The sequence below is a fragment of the Gopherus evgoodei genome, chromosome 17 (genome assembly GCF_007399415.2).
Source record: "Gopherus evgoodei ecotype Sinaloan lineage chromosome 17, rGopEvg1_v1.p, whole genome shotgun sequence".
Lineage (NCBI taxonomy): Eukaryota > Metazoa > Chordata > Testudines > Testudinidae > Gopherus > Gopherus evgoodei.
In genome coordinates, this window is record NC_044338.1 from 21,902,836 (window position 1) to 21,928,243 (window position 25,408).

The 25,408-nt window shown below is 60.2% G+C and overlaps 2 protein-coding genes across 2 annotated transcripts; both read left to right on the plus strand.

Moving 5' to 3' along the window:
• Nucleotides 1-1,926: 1,926 nt before the first annotated feature.
• LOC115636567 (maestro heat-like repeat-containing protein family member 2A) lies at nucleotides 1,927-12,441 on the plus strand. The gene is made up of 12 exons (XM_030536847.1): nucleotides 1,927-2,118; nucleotides 2,459-2,538; nucleotides 3,088-3,202; nucleotides 3,340-3,435; nucleotides 5,016-5,120; nucleotides 5,479-5,602; nucleotides 6,683-6,804; nucleotides 7,264-7,416; nucleotides 7,691-7,845; nucleotides 8,546-8,690; nucleotides 11,440-11,574; nucleotides 12,357-12,441. The coding sequence occupies exons 1-12, from the start codon at nucleotides 1,999-2,001 to the stop codon at nucleotides 12,375-12,377; spliced, it is 1,371 nt and encodes a 456-aa protein (XP_030392707.1). The 5' UTR covers nucleotides 1,927-1,998; the 3' UTR covers nucleotides 12,378-12,441.
• Nucleotides 12,442-16,468: 4,027 nt separating this feature from the next.
• LOC115636316 (maestro heat-like repeat-containing protein family member 1) lies at nucleotides 16,469-18,213 on the plus strand. The gene is made up of 4 exons (XM_030536238.1): nucleotides 16,469-16,593; nucleotides 16,942-17,044; nucleotides 17,420-17,485; nucleotides 17,911-18,213. The coding sequence occupies exons 1-4, from the start codon at nucleotides 16,570-16,572 to the stop codon at nucleotides 18,087-18,089; spliced, it is 372 nt and encodes a 123-aa protein (XP_030392098.1). The 5' UTR covers nucleotides 16,469-16,569; the 3' UTR covers nucleotides 18,090-18,213.
• The last annotated feature ends 7,195 nt before the right edge of the window (nucleotides 18,214-25,408 follow it).

Here is a 25,408-nt window from a genome sequence, read left to right on the forward strand (position 1 = left end):
TAGAAAGCTTTTGTTACACTATTCTTGCCAGCAAGTTAAAAAAGTATGGATTGGATGAATGGACTATAAGGTGGATAGAAAGCTGGATAGATTGTCAGGCTCAGTGGGTAGTGATCAATGCCTGAGTGCCCCAAGGGTCGGTCCTGGAGCCGGTTTTGTTCAACATCTTTATTAATGATCTGGATGATGGGATGGATTTCACCCTCAGCAAGTTCGCAGATGGCACTAAGCTGGGGGGAGAGGTAGATAAGCTGGAGGGTAGGGATAGGGTCCAGCATGACCTAGATAAATTGGAGGATTGGGTCAAAAGAAATCTGATGAGGTTCAACAAGGACAAGTGCAGAGTCCTGCACTTAGGAAGAAAGAATCCCATGCACCGCTACAGGCTGGGGACAGACTGGCTAAGCAGCAGTTCAGAGGGAGGGATAACTCAGTGGTTTGAGCATTAGCTTGCTAAACCCAGGATTGTGAGGTCAATCCTTGAGAGGGCCATTTAGGGATCTGGGGCAAAAATCTGTCTGGGAGTTGGTCTTGCTGTGAGCAGGGGGTTGGACTAGATGACCTCCTGAGGTCCCTTCCAGCCCTGATATTCTATGATTCTGTGACCTGGGGATTACAGTGGACAAGAAGCTGGATAGGAGTCAACAGTGTGACCTTGTTGCCAAGAAGGCCAACGGCATATTGGGCTGTATTAGTAGGAACCTTGCCACAGATCAAGATTATCCCTCTCTACTCAATATTGGTGAGGCCACATCTGGAATACTGCATTCATTTTTGGTCCCCCCACTACAGAAGGGATGTGGACAAATTGGAGAGAGTCCAGTGGAGGGCACCAAAAATGATTAGGGGGCTGAGGCACATGACTTACAAGGAGAGGCTGAGAGGACTGGGCTTATTTAGTCTGCAGAAGAGAAGAGTGAGGGGGGATTTGATAGCAGTCTTCAGCTACCTGAAGGGGGGTTCCAAAGAGGATGGAGTTCAGCTGTTCTCAGTGCTAGCAGATGACAGAACAAGGAACAATGGTCTCAAGTTGCAGTGGGGAACGTCTAGGGTGGATATTAGGAAACACTGTTTCACTAGGAGGGTGGTGAAGCACTGGAATGGGTTCCCTAGGGAGGTGGTAGAATCTCCATCCTTAGAGGTTTTTAAGGCCTGGCTTGACAAAGCCCTGGCTGGGATGATTTAGTTGGGGTTGGTCCTGCTCTGAGCAGGGGGTTGGACTAGATACCTCCTGAGGTCCCTTCCAACCCTGATATTCTGTGATTCTATGATGGATGGATGGATGGATCGATGGGAGGATAGCGGGGATGGAAGCAGTCAGTTGGGGCTCTGCTCACCTTTTAGGGCCCTGTGGCTCCCAGCCCAGTCCTCCTCCTTTCCCTGGACCATATAGCTTTAAACCTGCACAGGAACTGGAGGGAGGTGGGTCCCAGGGCCCCCTGGAACAATAAGCACGGCTCCATGCTGCCTCCTGCAGGGGGAGGTGGCTCTGGGGGCCCTGGCATATCCCAGGAGGCTTCAGTGCTGATGTTTCACAGCTGCTCATATTTTGTTTTTCAGGCACTAGGACTGAACACCAGGCATACGGTAATGAGCAGCGAGTGTGATCCTACCATGTCCCCCAGAGCCCATGCAGCTCGGGCTGGGGCATCTGCTAGAATTGCGGGAAGGCTGGGGCTGGGCCAGGCTGTGGGCTGCAGGCAGCCAGACTCAGTCTCAGCCCTGGGGATGCTGGTGCATGGGACTAGTTTATGCTGCTGTTCCATGAACCTGGTTCTCTTCTGTGGGGTGGGGGTATTCCTAAGCTTCTGGGACCATCCCCATAAGGGTGCCATGTGACTTTGGGCCCTTCCTATGAGGGGAGCGAGGCGGTGGCCAGAGGCCTCTCCAGGGTGGGGTGGTGGAGTGGCCAGAGTGGAAGCCTGTACTCACCCCAAAGGGCTGGGAATGCTGCATCCAACTGTCATTCCCACTCTCCTCTCTGCGGGCATGTAGGACATGGCCCTTACTCTGCGCTTCATTGAGAGCATCTCTGCAGTCAGCCTGGCTGTCCAGAGGAGCGGGGAATCCCAACCCCACCAGCTTCCTCACAAACAGGAGCTGCTCAGCCAGCTGCTGGTGAGTAGGGGGATCCCCAGTCCTGGGGGAGCGGCCTCATGGCCTCATTGTTGCCCTGAGCTGGGATAACTGTGTCCTTGGGAGTAACTGGGGAATGGGCTGCTCTTAGGAGGTCATCCCAATGCTCTCCAAACCTGCCCTGAGGCTGCTGGCTGGACGCAGGGGCTGGCTTGGGGTTGGGGACCCAGCCCCTTGGCATAGGGAGGTTCCATCAGCTTCCGCACCCCTGCATTTCTGGGCATTATGTCAGTCCCCCTGGAGGTGGGTGGGAGGTCCCAGTGTCGCCCCCAGGGATACCATGGCTCCCCCCATGTTCTTGGTCTCTCTGTGTATACTTCAGGAGATCATTAAGGCTGAGCCACGGAGCTCCCTGCTCTCCCCAGTTCTCCAGGAGGCAATGGTGGCCATCAGGCACCTGAGGTGGGTATTGCTCTGCCCCTGGCCCCCTCCATGCCAGCTGGCACTTTGGCCATCCTTACACACAGAGACCAGCATGGGCAAGCCCTGACGTGGGCTGTGAGGGCAGTGTATGAGGCAGGAGTGTGACCCCCATGATGGCACTAGTGTGGGGAGAGCTGCCCAGCCTTCCTAGAGCCAGAGGTCAGTTCCCAGGGTGGCATGGCCCCTAGAGCTGAAACAGTCCCGTCAGCTCAGCCGTGGTGATACTTTGAGCTCCCTGGGACTCAGATCACTGCAGATTGCTCCTGATCTTCGCAGGAGAGCCCAGCTGGGCACAGAGCACCTGCCTGCTGGCAGAGCAACCCCTGCACACAACAGAGAGCAAGGGGAGAGCCCTGGGGAGAAGGGGCAGGGGTGGAGGCACCAGGAGAGCCCCAGGAGGAGGAGGGAGGAGGGAGGCAGGGAAGGAAGCAGGGGGAAGGTATTGGCCTGGAGAGGTCTCTGGGTCTCTCCATGCTCACCGGCAGGGGAATGGCGAGCCTCTAACGCCTCCATGCTCTCTCCTGCCAGTAAAGTGAAGCAGCCACTGAGCTGCGAGAAGAATCAGGAGTTGATGGAGCAGTGTCTTGATAGTGTCTTCTCCCTGCCTCTCCAGGAGCTCACTGAGGACGTAGGGCCTGTCCAGGTATGTGACAGCCCATCCTGCCTGCCCCTGCCCGGGTACCCCCACAGGCATCATTCCCACAGGGCTGGGCCTAGGTACCAGCCCCCTCTGCCTCTTGCCAGCTGCTTCAGGGCCTCACTCGTCCCTCTGGATTGCAGACTCTTTATGCCAGCACCATGGCCACCCTGGAGGGGCTGATGCAGATGTTACTGGAGGAGGATGAAATGCCAGAACGACTCCAGAGAATCTTCCGGGTGAGTGGGGGCTGGGCAGAGAGGTCTCCTGTCCTTGTGTCCAGACTCCTCGCCGGCCCCTGTCACCTCAGGGACAAGACTCACCTCCCAGCCTCCTGCCCACCCCGGAGTAAGAGCCTGCCTGGGTATGGCCTTTAATGTGGGGAGCAGGGGTGAGGAGTCGGGCTGTGGAAGCGGGGTGTTGTGGGTCTGGAGATGCACTAGGGGAGAGCGAAGTCCCAGACTCCAGGAAAGTGTGTGTGCGGGGGTCCAGTCCAGTGTTTCAGGGTTCAGGCATCCCCCGGAAGAAAGAGGAGTGATTTCCCATCAGGAGGGCTGTCAGAGCCCCCTGCAAACAGGAGTCACTTCAGGAGTGGATCTGGCCTGAGGCCTTGTGTCACGGAGTCCCCGGGCGATGCTCTGGAACTGCTCCCCACCAAGCCAGGCAGGACTTTGGGGAGCCTCCTCTCCCTTGGAGCAGACTGTCTGCAGGGCAAGAAACGCACACGGCTTCACCTCCTGGGTCTCTCCTTGGAGCATTCAGCATCCTCTGCCCCTCCATGTGCTTCCCACAGCGAGTCCACCCAGGCATGGTCCTGGGACAGCCACAGGGTCCGGCCCCCCCACTTTGCAGTCAGACGTGACTCTCAGCCAGCCAGTAAAACAGAGGTTTGTTCGATGACAGGAACACGGTCTAAAACAGAGTTTGTAGGTACAGTGAACTGGACCCCTTGGCCGAGTCCATTCTGGGGGACTGTGAGACAGACTCCCCCGTCTGCCCACACTCCTTGTCCCCAGCCAGCCCCAAACTGAAACCCCCTCCAGCCCCTACTCTCTGCTCAGCCCCTTTCTCCAGGCCAGGAGGTCACCTGATCTCTTTGTTCTCCCACATCCCCTTGCAGAGGGGAAGGGCCTGGCCATTAGTTGCCAGTTGACAGAGGGTTGGCCAAGAACTGAGGCCCCCACACAGTATTCAGAGGGAACAAGAAGAACAGTCCCACTTCATCACATCTTGGCCCAACATTGCTGGGGCTGCATGTGTCCTGGGGTCTGGGAGGGTTAGGCTCAGCCTTTGCCCAACATGGGGCTCATTTCAGACAGAAGCTAGAGGGGGGAAGAACTTCCTTAGAATCATAGAATCCCAGGGTTGGAAGGGACCTCAGGAGGTATCTCGTCCACCCCCCCGCCCCACTTAAATCAAAGCAGGACCAATCCCCAGACAGATTTTTGCTCCAGATCCCTAAGTGGCCCCCTCAAGGATTGAACTTACAACCCTGAGTTTAGCAGGCCAATGCTCAAACCACTGAGCTCTCCCCCCCTTGTCTGAGCAGAAACACTCCCTGGAGTGCTGCACCCCAGAGGGGAGGGCAGTTGGACTGGCCCCACTTCCCTGGTTTCCATCCCTTTGAAGACCTGCACCACGGCTGTTCATCCAGCCCCTCCCCCTTCAGGGGGCTGGGAGCAGAGCACTGCTCTGGGCATGGCCCAGGAGGTGCCATGCGGAGGCCTCTCCAGTTTCCATTCCCTCCTCCCCCCTCTGGGCCCTTCCTCCTCCAGGTGCAGTTGGTGGGGGCTTGCTCATTGCCCTGCTCTGCCCGCAGCTCCTGCAGAGATGGCTGGTGTCAAAGCAAGTGTGGGAGCGTGCACGTGCCATGCGGGTCAGCACCCACCTGCTGAAGGCATATCTCCAGACGGTCACAATCACCGTGAGTACCACCCCACCTGCCTGGCCCAGTGCCTGCCTGCAGCAGGCTCAGGCACTGCCTCTGCCCCAGGGCGTCCCCACGGCTCCCATATGGGGAAGGGCAGAGCGGGATCCCTGGGCCTCAGTAGCCCCGGCACAGCAGAGAGTGGCCTGGGGGCAGCCCCTCAGTACCTCCCTGGCTATGGGTCCCTGCGGGGAAAGGGCCTGCTCTCATGGTAGTCAGGCTGGTCCCTGGGAGCAGGCAGCTGTCGGCAGAGTGAGGTCGCTGCCTGGTGTGAGGATCCTGGGCCAAGGCGAGGCGAGAGGCTGGTTGCATCCAGGCCAAGCCCATTTGTTGTTTTCTTTCTTTTCCTAACCAGACACTGATCCCTCCTGGCCAGTTCAGCTCTCTGGCTGGGATGCTGGGCCCCTACACCTGTGACTCACTGGGCAGCATCCGCCAGGGCGCAGGGGATGCCATTGGGTGCCTGCTAGACATACAAGGTACGGAGGCCTTGGGGCCTGGTCAGAACACAGTGTAGCGGGCATTCTGGGGCATATAGAGGGCATGACCCAGGGATGCTGTGGGGCATGGCCCAGGGGTGCCATGGGGACAAATAGAGGGCCTGGCCCAGGGGTGGCATGGCGTGAATAGAGGGCATGTCCCAGGGTAGCATGGCGTGACTAGAGGGCATGGCCCAGGGGTGCCATGGGGACAAATAGAGGGCATGACCCAGGGGTGGCATGGCGTGACTAGAGGGCATGGCCCAGGGGTGGTATGGCATGAATAGAGGGCCTGGCCCAGGGGTGGCATGGTGTGAATAGACGGCATGGCCCAGGGGTGGCACAGTGGAATAGAGGGCATGGCCCAGGGTGGTACGGCGTGAATAGAGGGCCTGGCCCAGGGTGTCGTGGCGTGACTAGAGGGCATGGCCCAGGGGTGGCACGGTGGAATAGAGGGCATGGCCCAGGGGTGGCACGGCGTGACTAGAGGGCCTGGCCCAAGGTGGCATAATGTGAATAGAGGGCCTGGGCCAGGGTGGCGTGGCATGAATAGAGGGCATGCCCCAGGGTGGCGTTGCGTGAATAGAGGGCCTGGGCCAGGGTGGCGTGGCTTGACTAGAGGGCCTGGCCCAGGGTGACACAGCATGACTAGAGGGCCTGGCCCAAGGTGGCATAATGTGAATAGAGGGCCTGGGCCAGGGTGGCGTGGCGTGAATAGAGGGCATGGCCCAGGGTGGTGTTGCATGAATAGAGGGCCTGGGCCAGGGTGGCACGGCATGACTAGAGGGCCTGGCCCAGGGTATCACGGCGTGACTAGAGGGCCTGGCCCAGGGTGGCACAGCGTGACTAGAGGGCCTGGACCAGGGTGGCACGGCGTGACTAGAGGGCCTGGCCCAGGGTGGCACGGCGTGACTAGAGGGCCCATTCAGGGTATGGCATTGCAGATGCCTTGGGGTGAATAGACGGCCAGTAAGCTGGGCCCTCAGTCTCAGCAGCTGAGTGCACTAATAATGGCACCCAAGGGGCAGGGCTCAGGCCCACAGGCCAGGCTAAGCATCTTCCCCTTTTTGATTCCTGCAGTTGCCAAGCAGCCTTGGACCCTGAGGGACCGAGATAAGCAGTGGGCACTGAGGCGCGTGTGTCAGGAGCTGCAGAGTGCAGATCCTGAGGAGGTGTGGGACGCATCTATCAAACTGGCCAAAGTAAGGACTCTAAGCGCTACCGGGCTGGGCCACCTGGGGAGGGGGCTATTGGGCTGAGCTGCTTGGGGGAGGCCTCAGGGGCTGGGGCAATGAGCTGGCAACTGGGAGGCTCCTTGTCAGTAATCAGGAGGGTTCATAGAGCCACAGGGGCATGCTGGGTGACAGTGTGGATCTCCCATGGGCAACAGCAACGGGCAGACCCAGGAACTCCACTACCTGGATGCGGGATGCCCCAGCACTGTGCAGACTTCCACGCCCCTCCCAGCACCCACTGGCTCTGCCTGGATCTCTGGGGTAGGGATTCTCCCCAGAGGGGCCCGGAGCCTGCAGGGGAGCGCAGCCAGGGACAACCCTGCTCCCTGCTCATGGCCAGACTCTCCCGGGGCCCTGCCTGGCTGAGGAGTGAGCAGCGAGGCGTCGGGCTGACCCCAGGCCGGGGCTGTGCCCTTCTCTCTGCAGATGGTCAGCAGGGCCCTGCCCAAGGCGGAGATCCTGCCCTTCACCCAGACCCTGCTGGAGAGCCTGGGGGCCGTGAGCCGGGCCTGTGACCAGGCCAGTGTCCTGTGGTTTCACACGCTCCTGACAGACCGCGCCAGTGACCTGAAGGACACAGTAAAGCTGGGCTGGCCGTGGGTGTTTGGGGCTGGGTTTGTGGGCAGCGAGACTCCCTGAGACTGTCTGCCAGGGGCTCTGATTGAGAGCTGCAGGGAGGCAGCAACCCCTTCCCCCCGCACAGGGTGGGGGGCTGGGTGAGTGCAGGATGATATGTGACGGGGAGGGGCCGGCTGGGGGGCCAGGTGAGAGGAGGGAGGTATGTGGTGGGGAGGTTTCTCCACCGCTGGCAATCCCGAGGAGTGGGTCAGGGTAACCTCTCTGTCACGGCCAGGTCCAGGCCATCCTGAGCATCACCAGCACCTACCTGCGCTGCACGGACGACCCTGAGCTGAGAGGGCTCCTGGCCCAGGCAGTCTCCCTGCTGGCTCAGCACCACCAGGAGGCTGTGGTCACCTACCTCCTACAGCGCCCCCTACCGTTGGATAAGTGAGTGCCGCGCCTGGCCCAGCACGGGTCTCCTAGCGGTGGGGTGAGCCACATGTTCCTGGGAGCAACCCAGGAGATGCCTTTGCCCCACATCCCTGGTCCAAGGGCTGATGTGATTCCACAGCTTGGACAGGATTCCCCGGCTCTTTCCTATCGAGGTTTACCGCACACGCACCCCCCTGATCTCTGGGGCAAGGGCGGGGGGAACAGGTCCAGGCTGGTCCTAAACACAAGCCAAGTGTGTGCTTGCATTTGGCCCAACACTTTTGGGGGTACTGCTGAGTCAGCCTCAGTTCCTGCTCCACACGCATGGCCCCTTGCACTTCAAAGTCACCGGTCCAAGTTCAGACCCGCAAGCTCCCCCAGCCATTGGGGGTGCGGGGCTGCCTGGGGAGTCCTGTCCTTTGTCTGGAAGCCCAGCCTGCAGAAGGAGAGGTCTGAGCCGCTCTGGCCTGGGACTCAGAAGTCCTTTCTCAGCTGAGAGTCCCCAGGGCCAGGCCGTGGCTCCCGAGGGAGCATTAGTGGGGCAGTAAGGCCAGGCTGGTTTCTTTAACCTGCTCTTTGAGGTGCCCACACCTTTCACCCCAGGGCCTTAGGGTGGGCGCTGCCCATGAGAAGGGCCCCAGCCGCAGTGAGGTGGTGGCTGGGCCAGGAGCAGAGGCTCCCACTGATGGGTGTCTCTGGGTCTGCTATGCTCTAGGGACAGCAAGGAACTCTGGGCAGCTCTGGCTGCTGAGGATTTCTCCCAGGACATCCTAAAGGATTTGCTGGACCAGATCCCCAGGGGGCCAGCAGCAGAGCAAAGGGCTGAGACCCAGGAGGTAGCCGTTGCCAATTCCCTCTCGGTGAGTGCAAGGGGCTGTGGGTGTGGCAGCTACGGGGAGGGGGCAGCCAGCACCCTACCCTCCACCAGCACTGGGCTGTGGAACAACTACCTGAAGGGGGGTTCCAGAGAAGATGGAACTAGGCTCAGAGTGGGGGAGGTCTAGGTTGATATTAGGAAACACTATTTCACTAGGAGGGTGGTGAAGCACTGGAATGGGTTCCCTAGGGAGGTGGTGGAATCTCCTTCTTCCTTAGACGTTTTTAAGGTCAGGCTTGACAAAGCCCTGGCCGGGATGATTTAGTTGGGGTTGGTCCTGCTTTGAGCAGGGGGTTGGACTCCCTGATATTCCAGGTTCCAACCCTCATATTCTGTGATTCTGTGACACGGTTCATGGGCTGCTGGATCCCATTGCTGGCTGGGCTGGGAGCTGCTAGCAGGGCCAGCTCCAGGCCACAGCACGCCAAGCGCATGCTTGGGGCGGCGCAACACAGGGGGCGCTCTGCTGGTTGCTGGAAGGGCGGCAGGCGGCTCCGGTGGACCTCCCACAGACACGGCTGCAGCAGCTCCACCGGAGCCGCCGGACCATCGGACCGTCCGCAGAAACGCCTGCAGCAGCTCCACTGGAGCCGCCGGACCATCGGACTGTCCGCAGAAACGTCTGCAGCAGGTCCACCGGAGCCGCCGGACCATCGGACTGTCCGCCGGACCATCGGACTGTCCGCAGAAACGCCTGCAGCAGGTTCACCGGAGCCGCCGGACCATCGGACTGTCCGCAGAAACGCCTGCAGCAGGTTCACCGGAGCCGCCGGACCATCGGACTGTCCGCAGAAACGCCTGCAGCAGGTCCACCGGAGCCGCCGGACCATCGGACTGTCCGCAGAAACGCCTGCGGCAGGTCCACCGGAGCCGCCGGACCATCGGACTGTCCGCAGAAACGCCTGCGGCAGGTCCACCGGAGCCGCCGGACCATCGGACTGTCCGCAGAAACGCCTGCAGCAGGTCCACCGGAGCCGTGGGACCGGCAAGCGGCAGAGCGCCCCCCGTGGCGTGCCGCCGTGCTTGGGGCGGCAAAATTGCTAGAGCTGGCCCTGGCTGCTAGGTCCTTCCAGGGCAGATTTCATGGAAGGAAGAGGGCCCTCAACTGGCATAAGGCAGAGACCCCTCTGGGGCAGGCTCTGCCCCCTCCCCTCTGCACAGACCCTTCTGGGGCAGAGAAGGGCCCATGGGCCATGTCAGCCAGGGGAGCGGAGTTGAGTTGGAGTAGCTCCTGTTAACACCGTGTGGGCCCATCCCACAGGTGGTCTGTGCCATCGGTGAGGTGGTGATGGGGGCAGCGGTCTGGGATGTGCTGGACTCGCTGCTCCCAGAGCTCTGCTGTGCCCTCCTGTACCAGCTCAGTTGCACCCCAGACAGCTACACAGCATTGCCCGCCAGGGTTCGGAGATCCCTGGCCAGCCCAAAGAGAGTTGCACCCCCACCCTCCACCCCCCGCAGGTAACGTCTGGGGCAAGGACACCCCACCCCCATCTCCCTCAGGTACAATCTGGGGCAAGGGCACTCTACTCCCACCCCCGCTGGTAACATCTGGGGAAAGGGCGCCCTATTCCCAACCCTGCAGGTAACATCTGGGTCAAGGGCACCCCACTCCCACCCCCCGCAGGTAACATCTGGGGCAAGGGCACCCCATCTCCATCTCCCTCAGGTACAGTCTGGGGCAAGGGCACCCTACTCCCACCCCCGCTGGTAACATCTGGGGAAAGGGCGCCCTATTCCCAACCCTGCAGGTAACATCTGGGTCAAGGGCACCCCACTCCCACCCCCGCAGGTAACATCTGGGGCAAGGGTACCCCACCTCCATCTCCCTCAGGTACAGTCTGGGGCAAGGGCACCCTACTCCCACCCCCGCTGGTAACATCTGGGGAAAGGGCGCCCTATTCCCAACCCTGCAGGTAACATCTGGGTCAAGGGCACCCCACTCCCACCCCCGCAGGTAACATCTGGGGCAAGGGTACCCCACCTCCATCTCCCTCAGGTACAGTCTGGGGCAAGGGCACCCCACCCCCATCTCCCGCAGGTAACATCTGGGGCAAGGGCACCCTACTCCCCCATCTCCCGCAGGTAACATTTGGGGCAAGGGCACCCCAGCCCCTCAGATAGAGTCTGGGAAAAGGGCACCCTACTCCCACCCTCCACAGGTAGTGCCTGGGGCAAGGCATCCCAATCCGACCTCAGCCCCCCACCCCTCACCAGCAATGCTCAAGGACAAGGCCACCCCAACCCCCTGCCCGGCCCCCACCACCCGTCATAGCTAGTGCCTGAGAACAAGGACACCCCTTCCCATTCCCCACCAGCTACCCCTCAGAGGAAACACTTAGAGGCAAGGACACCCCCCAGGCCCCCATCCGTCCCATCCTGCAGTCAGTGCCCAGGAAGGATCTGGTGCCACCAGCCCTATGGTCTGCCGCTGACAGGATCCCTCTGGCCTCTGCCCTCCCCCATCTCTGCTCTGCTCCCCCTCCCTGCTTCAGTTGTGCCCCTTAGCCTGGGCAGTGGGGCTGGGCCCTGGGATTCAGGCAGCTGGGTTCTGATTTCAGTCCCTGCCTCATTCTCTGGGCATCCTTGGCCAAGTTCCAGCCCCTCTCTGGGCCTCAGTTTCCCCCTCTGTCCTTGGGGGTTAATGATACATGGGGGGCACGGGGCTGAGGAGGGCCAGGCATTAGCTGGGTCCCGCAGCCCCGTTCACCAGAGCAGCCCTGCTGTCTCCCCAGCCTGACAGTGGCGGCACTCAGAGCAGTGCTCACCAAGGGCCTGCAGAACGTGGCCAGGACCCTGGACAAGGAGCGAGGCTGGTGCCTCCTCGAGGATCCCCGCAGCTTCCCCGAGGGTGTCTCCCTGCTGGCGAGGTGAGGAGTGAGGGGCAATGTGGGGTGGGGGATACAGCCTGGAGTGGGTGACTGTCAGCCTCCAGCCCTTCCGCTGTCTCTGCAGAGTCCCCAGTTCAAGACCCTGGGCCGCCACTTTCTGAGCTCAGGCCCCTGTGAAGTGAGGCAGCGTGGCAGGGCAGCCTCTTCACAGCAAGCCAGTGACTAGTGGCCGGGGATACAGAACTGCGTGGCAAAGCAGAGCTCCTCTGGGATCTGTGCTGGCCAGCACCTTTCTCTCTGGTGCCAAGACTCCTGGACTCTGTCTTGTCCCTGCCTGGCTAGTAGAGCTCTCCTACCCCAGTCTGCCGCATGGCAGCCCCCCATCTTCCAGCACCATCCCCCTGTGATCACTGCTCCCTTTACTGCCAGGCCTTACAGTGGTCTTCCACTGCATCGCCCAGGCAGTGTCTTTCTGACAGGGACTTTTCCTGAGAGTTCATTCCTCCCAGCCCAGACAGGTTGCAGTCAACAGTCTGTTTACACAGTTCTTGCTGCTCCCTAGTCCAGAGGGAAGGGAACCCCTTCACACCAGTGGGTAGCAATCCAGGGTGAGAGGGGAAACTGAGTCACAGAAAAATATTCCAAACCTTACTGCCTCCTCTACAGTAACTCGGGGGCCTTTGGGCAGAGGAGCTGGTCTGGGCCCACTCACCCCCCAGGGTGTTCAGAGCCTCTCCAGGCAGCTGTTGCTTAGCTCTGCCAGCCCAGACACTGCCCAGACTCCCCACCACGGCTCTGTACACTGTCCTTGCCTCTCCCAGAGCTCTGGTGCAAGTGAGTGAGGCACCGCTGGATAGGATCCTGCAGCTCCTGTCCCCATCCCTGAGCTCCCCATGTGAGGACTGGAGAGTCACCGGCATGGCCTTCTACGCCGAGGTGAGACGGGCCCCAGACAGATTCTCCCCAGGGCACTGCCTGGGCAGGTGATGGACTGGGCATGGCAGGGGCAGCTGGACAGGCAGTGGGATGGGCCCAGGGGCTCTGTTCTCCCCCCATTTTACATAGAGCCCCCTGAGAGCCATCACTCCCGGCACTTCTGCTGCACCCCTTGTTTTCCTGGCCAACAGTGGCACGCTGAGGGCACGTTCTGCCCCTCCTTTCAGAGGAGCAGGGCCTGCTGCCCTTCACATGTGGGACAGGATTTTGGGAGGCTGGGCAGAGGCTGAGCAACCCCACTCCCTTGCACCCCAGGGTCCCTTGCTGCACCTCTGCTTCCTTCCGGCTGGAAGTAGCCCCTATTCTTTGTGCTGGGAATCAGAACCGACACCAGGGCAGGCCCTGCTCTTTCTTCCCTGCTCCGCCCCACTTGACACCCCCTTGGGGAGATCAGAGTCCAGCCTAAAGGAGCTCGCCCTCCAGCCCAGGCTGCCCGGCTCGCCCTCCTCCTCACTGGGCAGACGAGCAGCCAGACAGCACCCTGAGGTCACAGGCTGGCACTGGCCATGGGCCCAAACGGCTGCCCTGAGCCAGAGCCCCATTGACTGTGGGCAAGGAGGATCCCAGCCCTGGGACTAGCCCATTCAGTGCATTCTGCCCCTCCCATCAGGCCAGGCCAGGCCAGGCCTTGGCAGCGCCCGGGCAGCAGCAGAGGCAGGGTCTGGCCCTGTCCAGCAGGTTCTGGAGAAACTCCCTGGAGAGCCAACTCAGCCACGCCCATCCCCTCTCCAGCCAGGCTGGGACAGACTGGAGGGCTGGGTCCTGTGCCCACTCTGCCACTGGCCCCTCAGCGAGTCACTGCCCCGCTCGATGCCTCAGTTTCCCCAGCCACTAAGGGGACAGCGAGACCCAAGCACCCCCTGAGAGTCACCCCACCCCATGAGAGCTTTGAGAGGCACTGCGATGCCTGGCAGAGCTGAACCCAGCCCGGAGCCCGAGGGAGCTGGGGCTCTGCTCTGCCCGACGAGTGACTCCGTCCCTGGCCGTGATCATGGTCTCTTGTCCCTCAGCTCATGAGTCACCCTGTGCTGCAGCAGAGGAAGCTGCTGAAACCCGTCCTGAAGCACCTGGCGGCAGGGGCCAGCGAAGGGAGTGACACCATCCGCCGGCTGGCGGCACGCGGGCTGGGGAACATGGCCCAGGGGGTGCCACACAAGGTGGGCAGAGGGCAGTGTGGCTGGGGGTGGGGCAAGGGGAACAGCGTGGCTGGGGTGGGGGGGCAGGGAGCGAGTACAGGGGCTGCATTTTTGGTTTACAGCAGCCCCCCTCGCCCTGGGCTCTAATGCTAGAGCCAGTTAGCTCTGGGGGGTGCCACCTCTCCTGCACCTGGGGCAGAGATCCCCGGCCGGCCCCTCCCCATGACATATCACCCTTCACTCACCCGGCCCCCCCGCCAACCCCTCCCGACTGCACCTCCCAATTCACCCAGCCCCCCAGCTGGCCCCTCCCCATTACATATCACCCTGCACTCACCCGGCCCCCCAGCCGACCTCTCTCGACTGCACCCCCCATCTCACCCAGCCCCCCCAGCCGGTCCCCCCCATTACATATCACCCTTCACTTACCCGTCCCCCCAGCCGACCCCTCCTGACTGCATCCCCCAGCTCATCCAGCGCCCCAGCCGGCCCCTCCCCATTACATATCACCCTTCACTCACCTGCCCCCCCAGCCGACCCCTCCCAACCGCACCCCCCATCTCACCCAGCCCCCCAGCCGGCCTCTCCCAGCTGCACCCTCCATCTCACCCAGCCCCCCCAGCCGGCCCCTCCCCATTACATATCACCCTTCAGTTACCCAGCCCTCCAGCCAACCCCTCCCGACTGCACCCCCCATCTCACCCAGCCCCCCCAGCCGGCCCCTCCCCATTACATATCACTCTTCACTCACCCAGCCCCCCCAGCTGACCCCTCTCGACTGCACCCACCAACTCACCCGCCTCCCAGCCGACCCCTCCCAACTGCACCCCCATCTCACCTAGCCCCCCAGCCAGCCCCTCCCCATTACATATCACCCTTCACTCACCTGGCCCCCTAGCCGACCCCTCCTGACTTCCCCCCTCAACTCACCCAGTCCCCCTCCAGTCAGGCCTGCACATGCCGCCCACTCACCCAGCCCCCCATCCAGCCCCTCCCCATCACATATCATCTTCCAGTCACTCGCCTCCAGCCAGCCCCTCCCCTCCCCTCCCCACTGCACAGCCTCCCCACTCCCCTAGCCCCCCATCCCATTCGGCACTCTGCTCACCTGGCCCCGGGGGCACTGGGGTGTGTCTGCTTGTTGGGTCCCATGCAGGTGAAGAAGCACAGGCAGCTCCTGCTGGACACCCTGCGCCGGCCCCTGGCTGAGCCCAGCAGCCCCCAGGTCGTGGGCGAGAGCATGCGGGCCCTGACCAAGACGCTGGGGCAGCTGAGCGAGAGAGACGTGGGCCGCCTGTCCCTGCCCATGGCCGCGCAGGCCCGGGCTCACTTCCCGCACGTGAGTCACCCCGGGGCACGGCAGAGCTCTCCTGCTGCACCCCCCACAGCAGGGGCTTAGGGAACCGGGTCACAGGGACGCCCCCACTGCCCGGGTTCCCCCGGCCAGCTCCAGCTCTCCAGGCTCAGGACCTCGGAGCAGGAGGGAGAATGGAGTGGGTGCTCGCTGCCCCTCCCCTGGGGCTGCCATTGCCCACCACCTCTCGGGCGTGCCACTGACCCTGCCCTCTGCTCCCTGCGGCAGGAGGATGGCGCCGTGCGCGCGGCAGCATTTGGCCTGTTCAGGGCCCTGGCTGGCTCAGCCCAGCAGAAGCACCGGAAGCTCTTCGCAGGGGAAGTGAGGAGCAGCTGGGCCGCTCTGATGCTCCATGTGCGGGACCCGAGCCCCGAGGCAGCCGCGGTGAGATGCAGGGAGAGCCCTCTGCCAGGCCTGATCCTGAGACGTGGGCGCAGAGTCACCGACAGGGACAGAGCCCCCCTGCCGGGCCTGATCCTGAGACACTGCCACAGAGTCACTGACAGGGACAGAGCCCACCTGCCAGGCCTGATCCTGAGATGTGGGCGCAGACAGGGACAGAGTCCCCCTGCTGGGCCTGATTCTGAGACGCAGGCGCAGAGTCACCAACAGGGACAGAGCCCCCCTACCAGGCCTGATCCTGAGACGTGGGCGCAGACAGGGACAGAGCCCCCCTGGCAGGCCTGATCTTGAGACGCGGGCGCAGAGTCACCGACAGGGACAGAGCCCCCTTCCCATGCCTGATCCTGAGACGCGGATGCGAACAGGGACACAGCCCTCCTCCCATGCCTGATCCTGAGACGCGAGCACAAACAGGGACACAGCACCCCTCCCGTGCCTGATTCTGAGACATGGGCGCAGACAGGGACAGAGCCCCCCTGCCAGGCCTGATCCTGAGATGTGGGCTCAGGCAGTGACTGAGCCTCATCTCAACCTGCTCGCACTGTTTTGCCAAGGAGGAAGGCTGAAAAGCGATGGGCGATCCTGGGCCAAGTGCTGCCCTCAGAGTAACCCCTGTGAGCTGGGGGTCATTGGGAGCAGAACTGAGGGTGCATTAGGGGGTGTAACCCACTGGCAGGGGCTGGGTGGGGCTTTGGGGGTACATGGGTGTATCCCATTCGAAGAGTGTCACAAATCTGTCTGTGGTGGGCCACCCCCTTTAGGCTACATGGGGGTGCACACACGGGAGTCCAGTTACTCCACCCATGATGTGCCAGTGCAGGGGCTGGGCCTCTCCAGCCCAGGGCAGCTCCTTAGCCCCTTCCATGCTAGGGCGGGGTGAGTGACCCCCTCACGAGGGGGTTGTGCCGGGGTCACTGTGTTGCAGACCCCCCCTTGTGTACTTGATCCCCGTCCCAGCAGGGTCCCCACCCACCTGTCTGGAATCAGCTGGGCAGTGGATGGGGCCCTCACTCACCACCTCTCTGCTTCCAGGCCTGCTGCGCTGCATTCCAAACATGCGCCCCATTCCTCGGCCTCACGGGGCTCGAGGGAGCCTTTGACAGTGGGCTCCTGACAGGCGCCTCTGGGGAGAGGCACAGACACTTGATGGGACACGTCTGCAAACAGCTGGTGAGAGAGCTGCCGAGGCTGGGCCATTCTGTGGCTGCTTAGACCTCAGAGCGGGGTCGCCCATGTGGGCCCAGCCTGAGCCCTTCCTCCCTCTTGTTCATTCCCTTGCTGATGGCCCCAGGAGCAGCTCCGAAAGGCAGGCTCTGGGCACATCTTTGTGCCCAAGGCACCTGTGTCATGGGAACTCAGGGAGGATTTAGCCTCCCCAACCCCAGGCAGGGTTTGATCTGATTTCCCCATCCCCTACCTCTCCCCCCATTTCCAAAATCAGGCTTGGTAGGCGGGTGGGGCTGACATGGCTCTCGGTCAGGAGGAACTCACACCGTCTCTGTTGCTGGCCCCTCCTAGGCCCACAAGGACCCTGCGCTGCTGGAGAGTCTCGTCACTGAGACCAGCCTGCACCTCCACAGCTGCTGGGAGGAAATCAGACTGGCAGCAGCCAAGCTGGCAGGTGAGACGGTGCCCAGTGACAGGGAACAGGGTAGAGTGATCCTGCCCTTGTGGCCAGATTGCAGCTCCGGGGCCAGCCCCATGAGGGCGGTGGTGTGACTCCAGCGAAAGCCGGGAGATGGGCCGAAGACAGAGCCATTAATCTGACCCCTTTTGAATGCTGTGGGAGGGTCTGCTTTGAACCCCTGGCTCTGAATCGGCCCCTGTGGTTTGGGCCCAGGAGGTGCCATGTTGTGGTTCTGGTCCAGACAGGGCCAGAATCTCATGAGAACAAGCCATTCTCGTGGGACCCGGGGCCAAAGCCTGGGTGCAAGGTGTCAGGAACCCACCCTGCCTTGCAGCACCCTGGGACAACATGCTCCTCTTGTGCCTCTAGGGATCCTTGCAGAGAACATGGAGGCCCAGCGTGTCCAGCAGCTGGATCTGGGAAAGCTGCTGTGCTGTAAGTTCCCCAGGCCACCCCCAGCCAGCTCCTGCCCCAGGAGCCACTCACTAGGGCCCATCCAGCTGGCACAGAGCAGAAGGGGCAAACACCATGAGAACTGCTGATGCCGAGGGCCACGCTCTGCTCTTGCTTGCAGCAGAGTGAATGGGGAGCAATGCCGTTGGGTTAGGGGGCAGCTGACAGGTGAGCGTGGCTGGAAGCACACGGGCTGGACAGTGGGAGCCAAACACCCCCTCCCAGTGGGACAGCGGGTCCAGCCTCAGCAAGTGACGCCCCCAGGACTGAGGGAAATGCACCTGGTGCTGTCATGGGGGGCTCAGGCCATGGTCATTGTAGGACTTGGCCAGTGTGGTCCTCGCCCCAGGGATCTCTGTTCTTGCACAGATATCTCATCCCAAAGGGGCCTCTCTTCCTCTCCCCAGCTCTCCGAGTGCTGCATGGTGACTCCAGCACTGCTGTCGAGATTGCTGCCGCAGAAACCATCAGCACCATCAGCCAGAAACAGCGGGGGGCCCTGCAGGAGCCAGGTCCCAGCCACACAGCCCGCAGAGGCCAAGGGAGGCTGCTGTTTGTGAGGAAGCTCTTCAGGTGGATGGGGTAGGGGAGACCCCTGGCAGGGCCCCTTGATGCTGCAGAGTCAGAGAGCGTCTACAGCAGCTGATGTTGGAAGGAGATGGGTGCTGCTGTCAGAGCAGAGGATCGGGGCCTTTGGAGCCATGTTCCCCTCTCTCAAGGGGCTCTGGACATTGATGTGTATATATGTGAATATATTCTGTGCCTTTCCAGCCATGGTCTGGGCTTTGTTATCTGAGAATCTGAGTCCAGGGCCCCAGTCAGTCCCAGCCCTGAGTCGGCAGGAGCTGGGAGCACGGGCAGCTCCCAGACTAGGCTGCTGAAGGTGCAGGGGCCATAAATACGGGAACCATGGGGAACACCCCCCGGCACAATTGCATGCCCGTGGGGTGAGAGGGTGGCCAGCTGAGTCGCAGACTGGCCTGTGCCAGGAGAGCTGGTTATGATTTGGCCCAGACTTTTTAATCTAGAGAGTTTCCCTCCTCCCTTACCTTTCCCTGCTCTCCTGGGTGACATCCAGCTCCTGCCATGGCCTCTGAAATGGTGCTCCGGGTTGCGTGGGGGAGCGGGATGGAATTCCATAGGGGGATTCTCTGCTACTTCCAGGCTCCAGAGTTTGCCTATTTGACCTGATAAAAGCTCCTTTGGGGCTGTTCTTTTAACCCCCAAACCCCTCTAAAGAGACTCTCTCAGCCTCCCCTCCCCCACACCGTCTCCCAGCCTATACCCCATCAGGCTACCTGAGGTTAGCAGAGGCTCACGAAGTGGCCACCAGCACTGCCTTGCTCTGCTGTGGTGGAGAGCGAAGTGAGCTTCATGGTCCTTAGGGCCTAGGGGACATTTTGACCTGGAAAAGGCTTGTGTTGGGTGCTGCATGTACCACTGGCTCTCCATGCACATCTGTTCCTGCGGCTGACTCACAGCGAGAGCAGCAGTCTGCTTCTTCCAGCCAAAGAAGAGTAGGACTGGAAGGGACCTCGCGAGATCATCTAGTCCAGTCCCCTGCACTCAGGAGAGGACTAAGTATTATCTAGACCATCTCTGACAGGTGTTTGTCTAACCTGCTCTTAAAAATCTCCAGTATTAAGATGCCACAATCAACCTTGGCAATTTGTTCCAGTGCTTAACTACCAGAAAGGACGTTTTTCCTAGTGTCCAACCTAAACTTCCCTTGCTGCAATTTAAGCCCATTGCTTCTTGTCCTATCCTCAAAATTGAACAATAACAATTTTTCTCCCTCCTCCTTGTAACAACTTTTATGTACGTGAAAACTGTTATCATGTCCCCTCTCGGTCTTCTCTTCTCCAGACTAAACAAACCCAATTTTTCAATCTCCCCTCATAGATCATGTTTTCTAGACCTTTAATCATTTTTGTTGCTCTCCTCTGGACTTTCTCCAGTTCAGCCACATCTGGAAATGTGATGCCCAGAACTGTGCACAGTACTCCAGCGAAGGCTGTATCAGCGCCAAGTAGAGCGAAGAATTACTTCTCGTGTCTTGCTTACAGCACTCCTGCTGATACAGCCCAGAATGATGTTTGATTTTTTTGCAACACTGTTACACTGTTGACTCATATTCAGCTTGTGATCCGCTATGACCCCCAGATCCCTTTCCTCAGTACTCCTTCCTAGGCATTCACTTCCTGGGAGACCTTGTGGTCTAGGTCCCAGCCTGGGGTGGTCTATCATGTTATTCTTCTGCAGGGACATTAAACTTCTGAGAGCACACAAGAGTCTGGCCTTGGTTTGCCCCAACAGCAGGACTTCGGTGACCTTTAACTTTAAAAACAATAAGCTAAAAAGCCATTTTATGGTGCCTCTCTAATGGGCTCACGGGACTGTGTGATGGTCTGTACTATTATGGTCACCACTTTTACAAGACTGTAATAAATGTTGTGCAAAGTAAGCCTTGTGAGGTATCATTTGAAAAATCATAATCTGCTGAACATTAGTGTCCTGATGAAATATGTGATGGGGGAGATGTAAACAGGAACAGCTATTCTGACAGCACAGCAGTATAAAAGGCACCCCAGGCTAGAGAATTAAGGAGCCGCAGCTGTTCAACAGTCCAGACTGTACCCTGAGGCATGTCATATCATAGACAGAGGAGGCAGCTTGGAAAAGGAACCACACCTGAATATTGTAGCTGGATCATGGAGCAAGGCTGTAGGATGTGAGTAGTCACTCCCCACGTGAGACGGCTCTGCTCAGGTTCAGAGCTTTGGCAGACAGTGTTTCCCCTTACTATGTGTTACTGGCACAATCATTGGTTCAGCCAAACACTGGGGTGGCAGCCCTGCGGGGAGGTGTCCACTCATTGAGTGGGACTGGGAAGGACCTTCCTGCAGACTGATAATATATGTGCTCCGAGATGTGCTCTGAGCCCCAGCCTGCCATCCAAGGCTACACGAAAGTCTGGTTAAAAATAAAGCTACATGCAGTTACCCTGCTGGTGGCGGACAGGCAGTGCCACAATCTTTGCACTCAGGAACAATATGGATCGGATGCTCCACCTGTTGAGAAAGCAATTTACTGCAAAGCAAACAGATGTAAGCTGTTCTCCAGTGATAGATGTTTGGCTGCGTGTGTGTGTTCCCTCTGTGTGTTGCCCCAGCCCTGCACAGACAGCTGGCCCGGCAGACCTCGAGCGAATCAACCACAAGATCTGTTAAGGGACGAAGGCATCCAGCTAGGTTTATTGTCGACAAATCCTGGTACTAGTATCCCGCAGACTCTATTGGACCAGTAATACATGTAAAACATGATTCTGGGATGCATTAACAGGTGTGTTGTAAACAAGACACGAGAAGTCATTCTTCCGCTTTACTCTGCGCTGGTCAGGCCTCAGCTGGAGTATTGTGTCCAGTTCTGGGCACCGCATTTCAAGAAAGATGTGGAGAAATTGGAGAGGGTCCAGAGAAGAGCAACAAGAATGATTAAAGGTCTTGAGAACATGACCTATGAAGGAAGGCTGAAGGAATTGGGTTTGTTTAGTTTGGAAAAGAGAAGACTGAGAGGGGACATGATAGCAGCTTTCAGGTATCTAAAAGGGTGTCATCAGGAGGAGGGAGAAAACTTGTTCACCTTAGCCTCCAATGATAGAACATGAAGCAATGGGCTTAAACTGCAGCAAGGGAGATTTAGGTTGGACATTAGGAAAAAGTTCCTAACTGTCAGGGTAGTTAAACACTGGAATAGATTGCCTAGGGAAGTTGTGGAAGCTCCATCTCTGGAGATATTTAAGAGTAGGTTAGATAAATGTCTATTAGGGATGGTCTAGACAGTATTTGGTCCTGCCATGAGGGCAGGGGACTGGACTCGATGACCTCTCAAGGTCCCTTCCAGTCCTGGAGTCTATGAGTCTATGAGTATGGCTGTGACAATGGACCAGCTCAGTGAACGGCCAGACTTTCTGTTCCTCTCTAAGGCGAGACAAAGATCCTCCCTCTGAGATACATCTTTATACCCCAATACAAATAAGTTAGTACTGCCCTGCTGACATAGTTAGTTACCGCCCCTGATGTGACTAGTTCTTATTCATCACCTTGTACGTGTTAGTTCAATCAAACATCTTTATTACGTACTGTCGTCCTGACCTGATCTTTAGGAGGGGTCAGCGTCTTCCTGTTAACCTCGGGAAATGGTTTTGTACCATCCTTGATATGGGGATGTTCTGGTACCCCTAGGTATCGGGATGTGTTTGTGTGAGCACTCTGTGACTAGCACTTCTTAGGAATGTGTATTTCTGCAATATCAGCCCTGTTCGTGCCAGAGTCTGTGAGCAGGGCCTGCCTCATACCAGGCCTCTGATACAAGGGCTTATGTCTCAGGCTCTCTGCCTACTGCATCTGGGATTTAGGCCAAAGCAATCGAGCATGTGAGCCACTGAGTCAGGCTGGCCCTGCGGACCCATGTTCCAGGCCTGTGTGCAGGGCTGGGGCTGGGGTTTAAATGGGGACTTGTTCCTTTTCCAGTTCCCCTGCTCTCCGCCTTGGTCAGGTTTGGAATCAAGACTGGCCCATACCGGGAGCTCCTGTAGTCGTGATGCTCTCACCCTTTGCCCTGGCTCTAGTCTCACGGGCTCTGAGGCAGGGTGGAAAGTGCCGGCTGGGTCTCAGAGCCCTGTTTACGGTATTGACTCCGCATTGCTGCGTTGATCCCACCGGGGCAGAGTGACCTTTTAGCACCTGGTCTTGTTGCCTTATTGCTGTGGCATTTTGATGCCACTTTCTCCCCACTATGTGATGATGACATCATGCCATCCCCCATGCGGCATCGCGCTGGGCTTGAGGACGTTTCATCTCAGGCCATCACAGCAATAGTTTGATGCTGCCACATGAAGACGTTTTGGGGATCACATTTGTATCACCCTGGGACTGAAGCAGGGGAGCCCCAGCTCTTCCCCATAGAGCTTGTGAGTATAATGCTGACCCGAATCCAGCTGCTGGGCCTGGCCTTACAGCTCCCCATGTATCTGAAGCCTGAACGTGGCAGCAGCTGCAGGAGCAGCGAAATCTTGGGTTGATCCATCCAATGGCTATTCTGTGCCTGTGTTTGTCAGGAACGAGTCTGGGAGTCAGGAAAGCAGGAAATAAGGGAACTAAAGAATGAGCCACAAGAGGGCACCTGCGAGGCTGGGTCACTGATGCCCCATGAAGGTGAGAGTGCAGGGGTCTTGCTACACCAAAGGGCTGGGGCACGAGGCATCAGCAGGGCTCTGAGGGAAGGATTGGCTCACGCTGCACCCATTAACTCTGAGCCGCGCTGCCAGTATTTGCACTGTTCTTGGGTGGTGATTCGGGTCCATTTTTTCTAGGCTCCTTATGATGAGGGGAGAAACTCGGTTACTCTGGCTCAGCTGTTGGCAGTTCCAGCCCCTGGACCGAAGCGAAATCCCCTTCCCTGCAGAAGCATCAGTGTGATAAGGGGGTGGGGGATACAATCCAGGCAGTCCCCAGGGAGTGGGAAGGGAGGCAGGATTTGCCTGGGGAAGGGGTAGGGGAGGTGGAGAGGGTAGGAACTGGAGTCTACCTGTTTGGGGGTGGGTGAAGAGGGTGGGACTTCCTGGGCTAGAAGGAGAGCGCCCTGGAGGGCCTACTGCTAAGGTCTGGGAGGGGGAGATGGGGAGCTGTGGGGGGCTGATGTTTTGCTGGGGGGAAAGGAAGGGGACTGTTGTGTTGCAGAGGGCATAAGGGGCAGCCTGGCCTCAGCTAGGGGCAGGGGCAGAAGGGGAAGGTCTGGAGGAGACAGGCTTTGCCACCAGGAGAAATTACCTCCCCCCACCCCCTCGTACGTAATTTAGTAGAGCAAAGCCCCCGCTCCCTTGGGAAACATGACAAAGGGGTTGAAGTTAACAAGGTGTCTGCGAATACCCTTGTGAGCATGAAAATGGGTGTGAGCAGGGAGCCCTGCAGTGTGTCCCCAGGGAGAATTGGGAGGGGTGTGTGGGGAGGGAGGCCAAGGGGAGCAGGAAAGGAGAAGCTGCTGGGTGGGCTGGAGCGTGGATGGTGATGGGGTGTGACTGGGGCAGGGGCACTGGAGAGGGGGAAGGGGAAGGTGCTGGGTGGGCTGGAGCAGTTGGTGGATGGTGGTGGGGTGTGACTGGGGCAGGGGCACTGGAGAGGGGGAAGGGGAAGGTGCTGGGTGGGCTGGAGCAGTTGGTGGATGGTGGTGGGATGTGAGTGGGGCAGGGGCACTGGAGAGGGGGAAGGGGAAGGTGCTGGGTGGGCTGGAGCAGCTGGTGGATAGTGGTGGGGTGTGAGTGGGGCAGGGGCACTGGGGAAGGGGAAGGTGCTGGGTGGGCTGGAGCGGCTGGTGGATGGTGGTGGGGTGTGAGTGGGGCAGGGGCACTGGGGAGGGGGAAGCTGCTGGGTGGGCTGGAGCGGCTGGTGGATGGTGGTGGGGTGTGAGTGGGGCAGGGGGAGGGGGAGAGGGAAGCTGCTGGGTGGGCTGGAGTGGCTGGTGGATGGTGGTGGGGTGTGAGTGGGGCAGGGGCACTGGGGAGGGGGAAGGTGCTGGGTGGGCTGGAACAGTTGATGGATGGTGGTGGGGTGTGAATGGGGCAGGGGCACTGGGGAGGGGGAGGAGGAAGGTGCTGGGTGGGCTGGAGCGGCTGGTGGATGGTGGTGGGGTGTGAATGGAGCAGAGGCACTGGGGAGAGGGAAGGTGCTGGGTGGGCTGGAGCGGCTGGAGGATGGTGCTGGGGTGTGAGTGGGGCAGGGGCACTGGGGAGGGGGAGGGGAAAGGTGCTGGGTGGGCTGGAGCGGATGGTGGATGGTGGTGGGGTGTGAGTGGGGCAGGGGCACTGGGGAGGGGGAAGGTGCTGGGTGGGCTGGAGCAGTTGGTGGATGGTGGTGGGGTGTGAGTGGGGCAGGGGCACTGGGGAGGGGGAAGGTGCTGGGTGGGCTGGAACAGCTGGTGGATGGTGGTGGGGTGTGAGTGGGGCAGGGGCACTGGGGAGGGGGAAGGTGCTGGGTGGGCTGAAGCGGCTGGTGGACAGTGGTGGGGAGTGAGTGGGGCAGGGGCACTGGGGAGGGGGAAGGGGAAGGTGCTGGGTGGGCTGGAGCGGCTGGTGGATGGTGGGGTGTGAGTGGGGCAGGGGCACTGGGGAGGGGGAAGGTGCTGGGTGGGCTGGAGCAGCTGGTGGATGGTGGTGGGGTGTGAGTGGGGCAGGGGCACTGGGGAGGGGGAAGGTGCTGGGTGGGCTGGAACAGCTGGTGGATGGTGGTGGGGTGTGAGTGGGGCAGGGGCACTGGGGAGGGGGAAGGTGCTGGGTGGGCTGGAGTGGCTGGTGGATGGTGGTGGGGTGTGAGTGGGGCAGGGGCACTGGAGAGGGGGGAGGGGGAAGGTGCTGGGTGGGCTGGAGTGGCTGGTGGCTGGTGGATGGTGGTGGGGTGTGAGTGGGGCAGGGGCACTGGGGAGGTGCTGGGTGGGCTGGAGCAGCTGGTGGATGGTGGTGGGGTGTGAGTGGGGCAGGGGCACTGGGGAGGGGGAAGGTGCTGGGTGGGCTGGAGCGGCTGGTGGATGGTGGTGGGGTGTGAGTGGGGCAGGGGCACTGGGGAGGGGGAAGGTGCTGGGTGGGCTGGAGCGGCTGGTGGATGGTGTTGGGGTGTGAGTGGGGCAGGGGCACGGGGGAGGGGGAAGGTGCTGGGTGGGCTGGAGCGGCTGGTGGATGGTGGTGGGGTGTGAGTGGGGCAGGGGCACTGGGGAGGGGGAAGGTGCTGGGTGGGCTGGAGCAGTTGGTGGATGGTGGTGGGGTGTGAGTGGGGCAGGGGCACTGGGGAGGAGGAAGGTGCTGGGTGGGCTGGAGCGGCTGGTGGATGGTGGTGGGGTGTGAGTGGGGCAGGG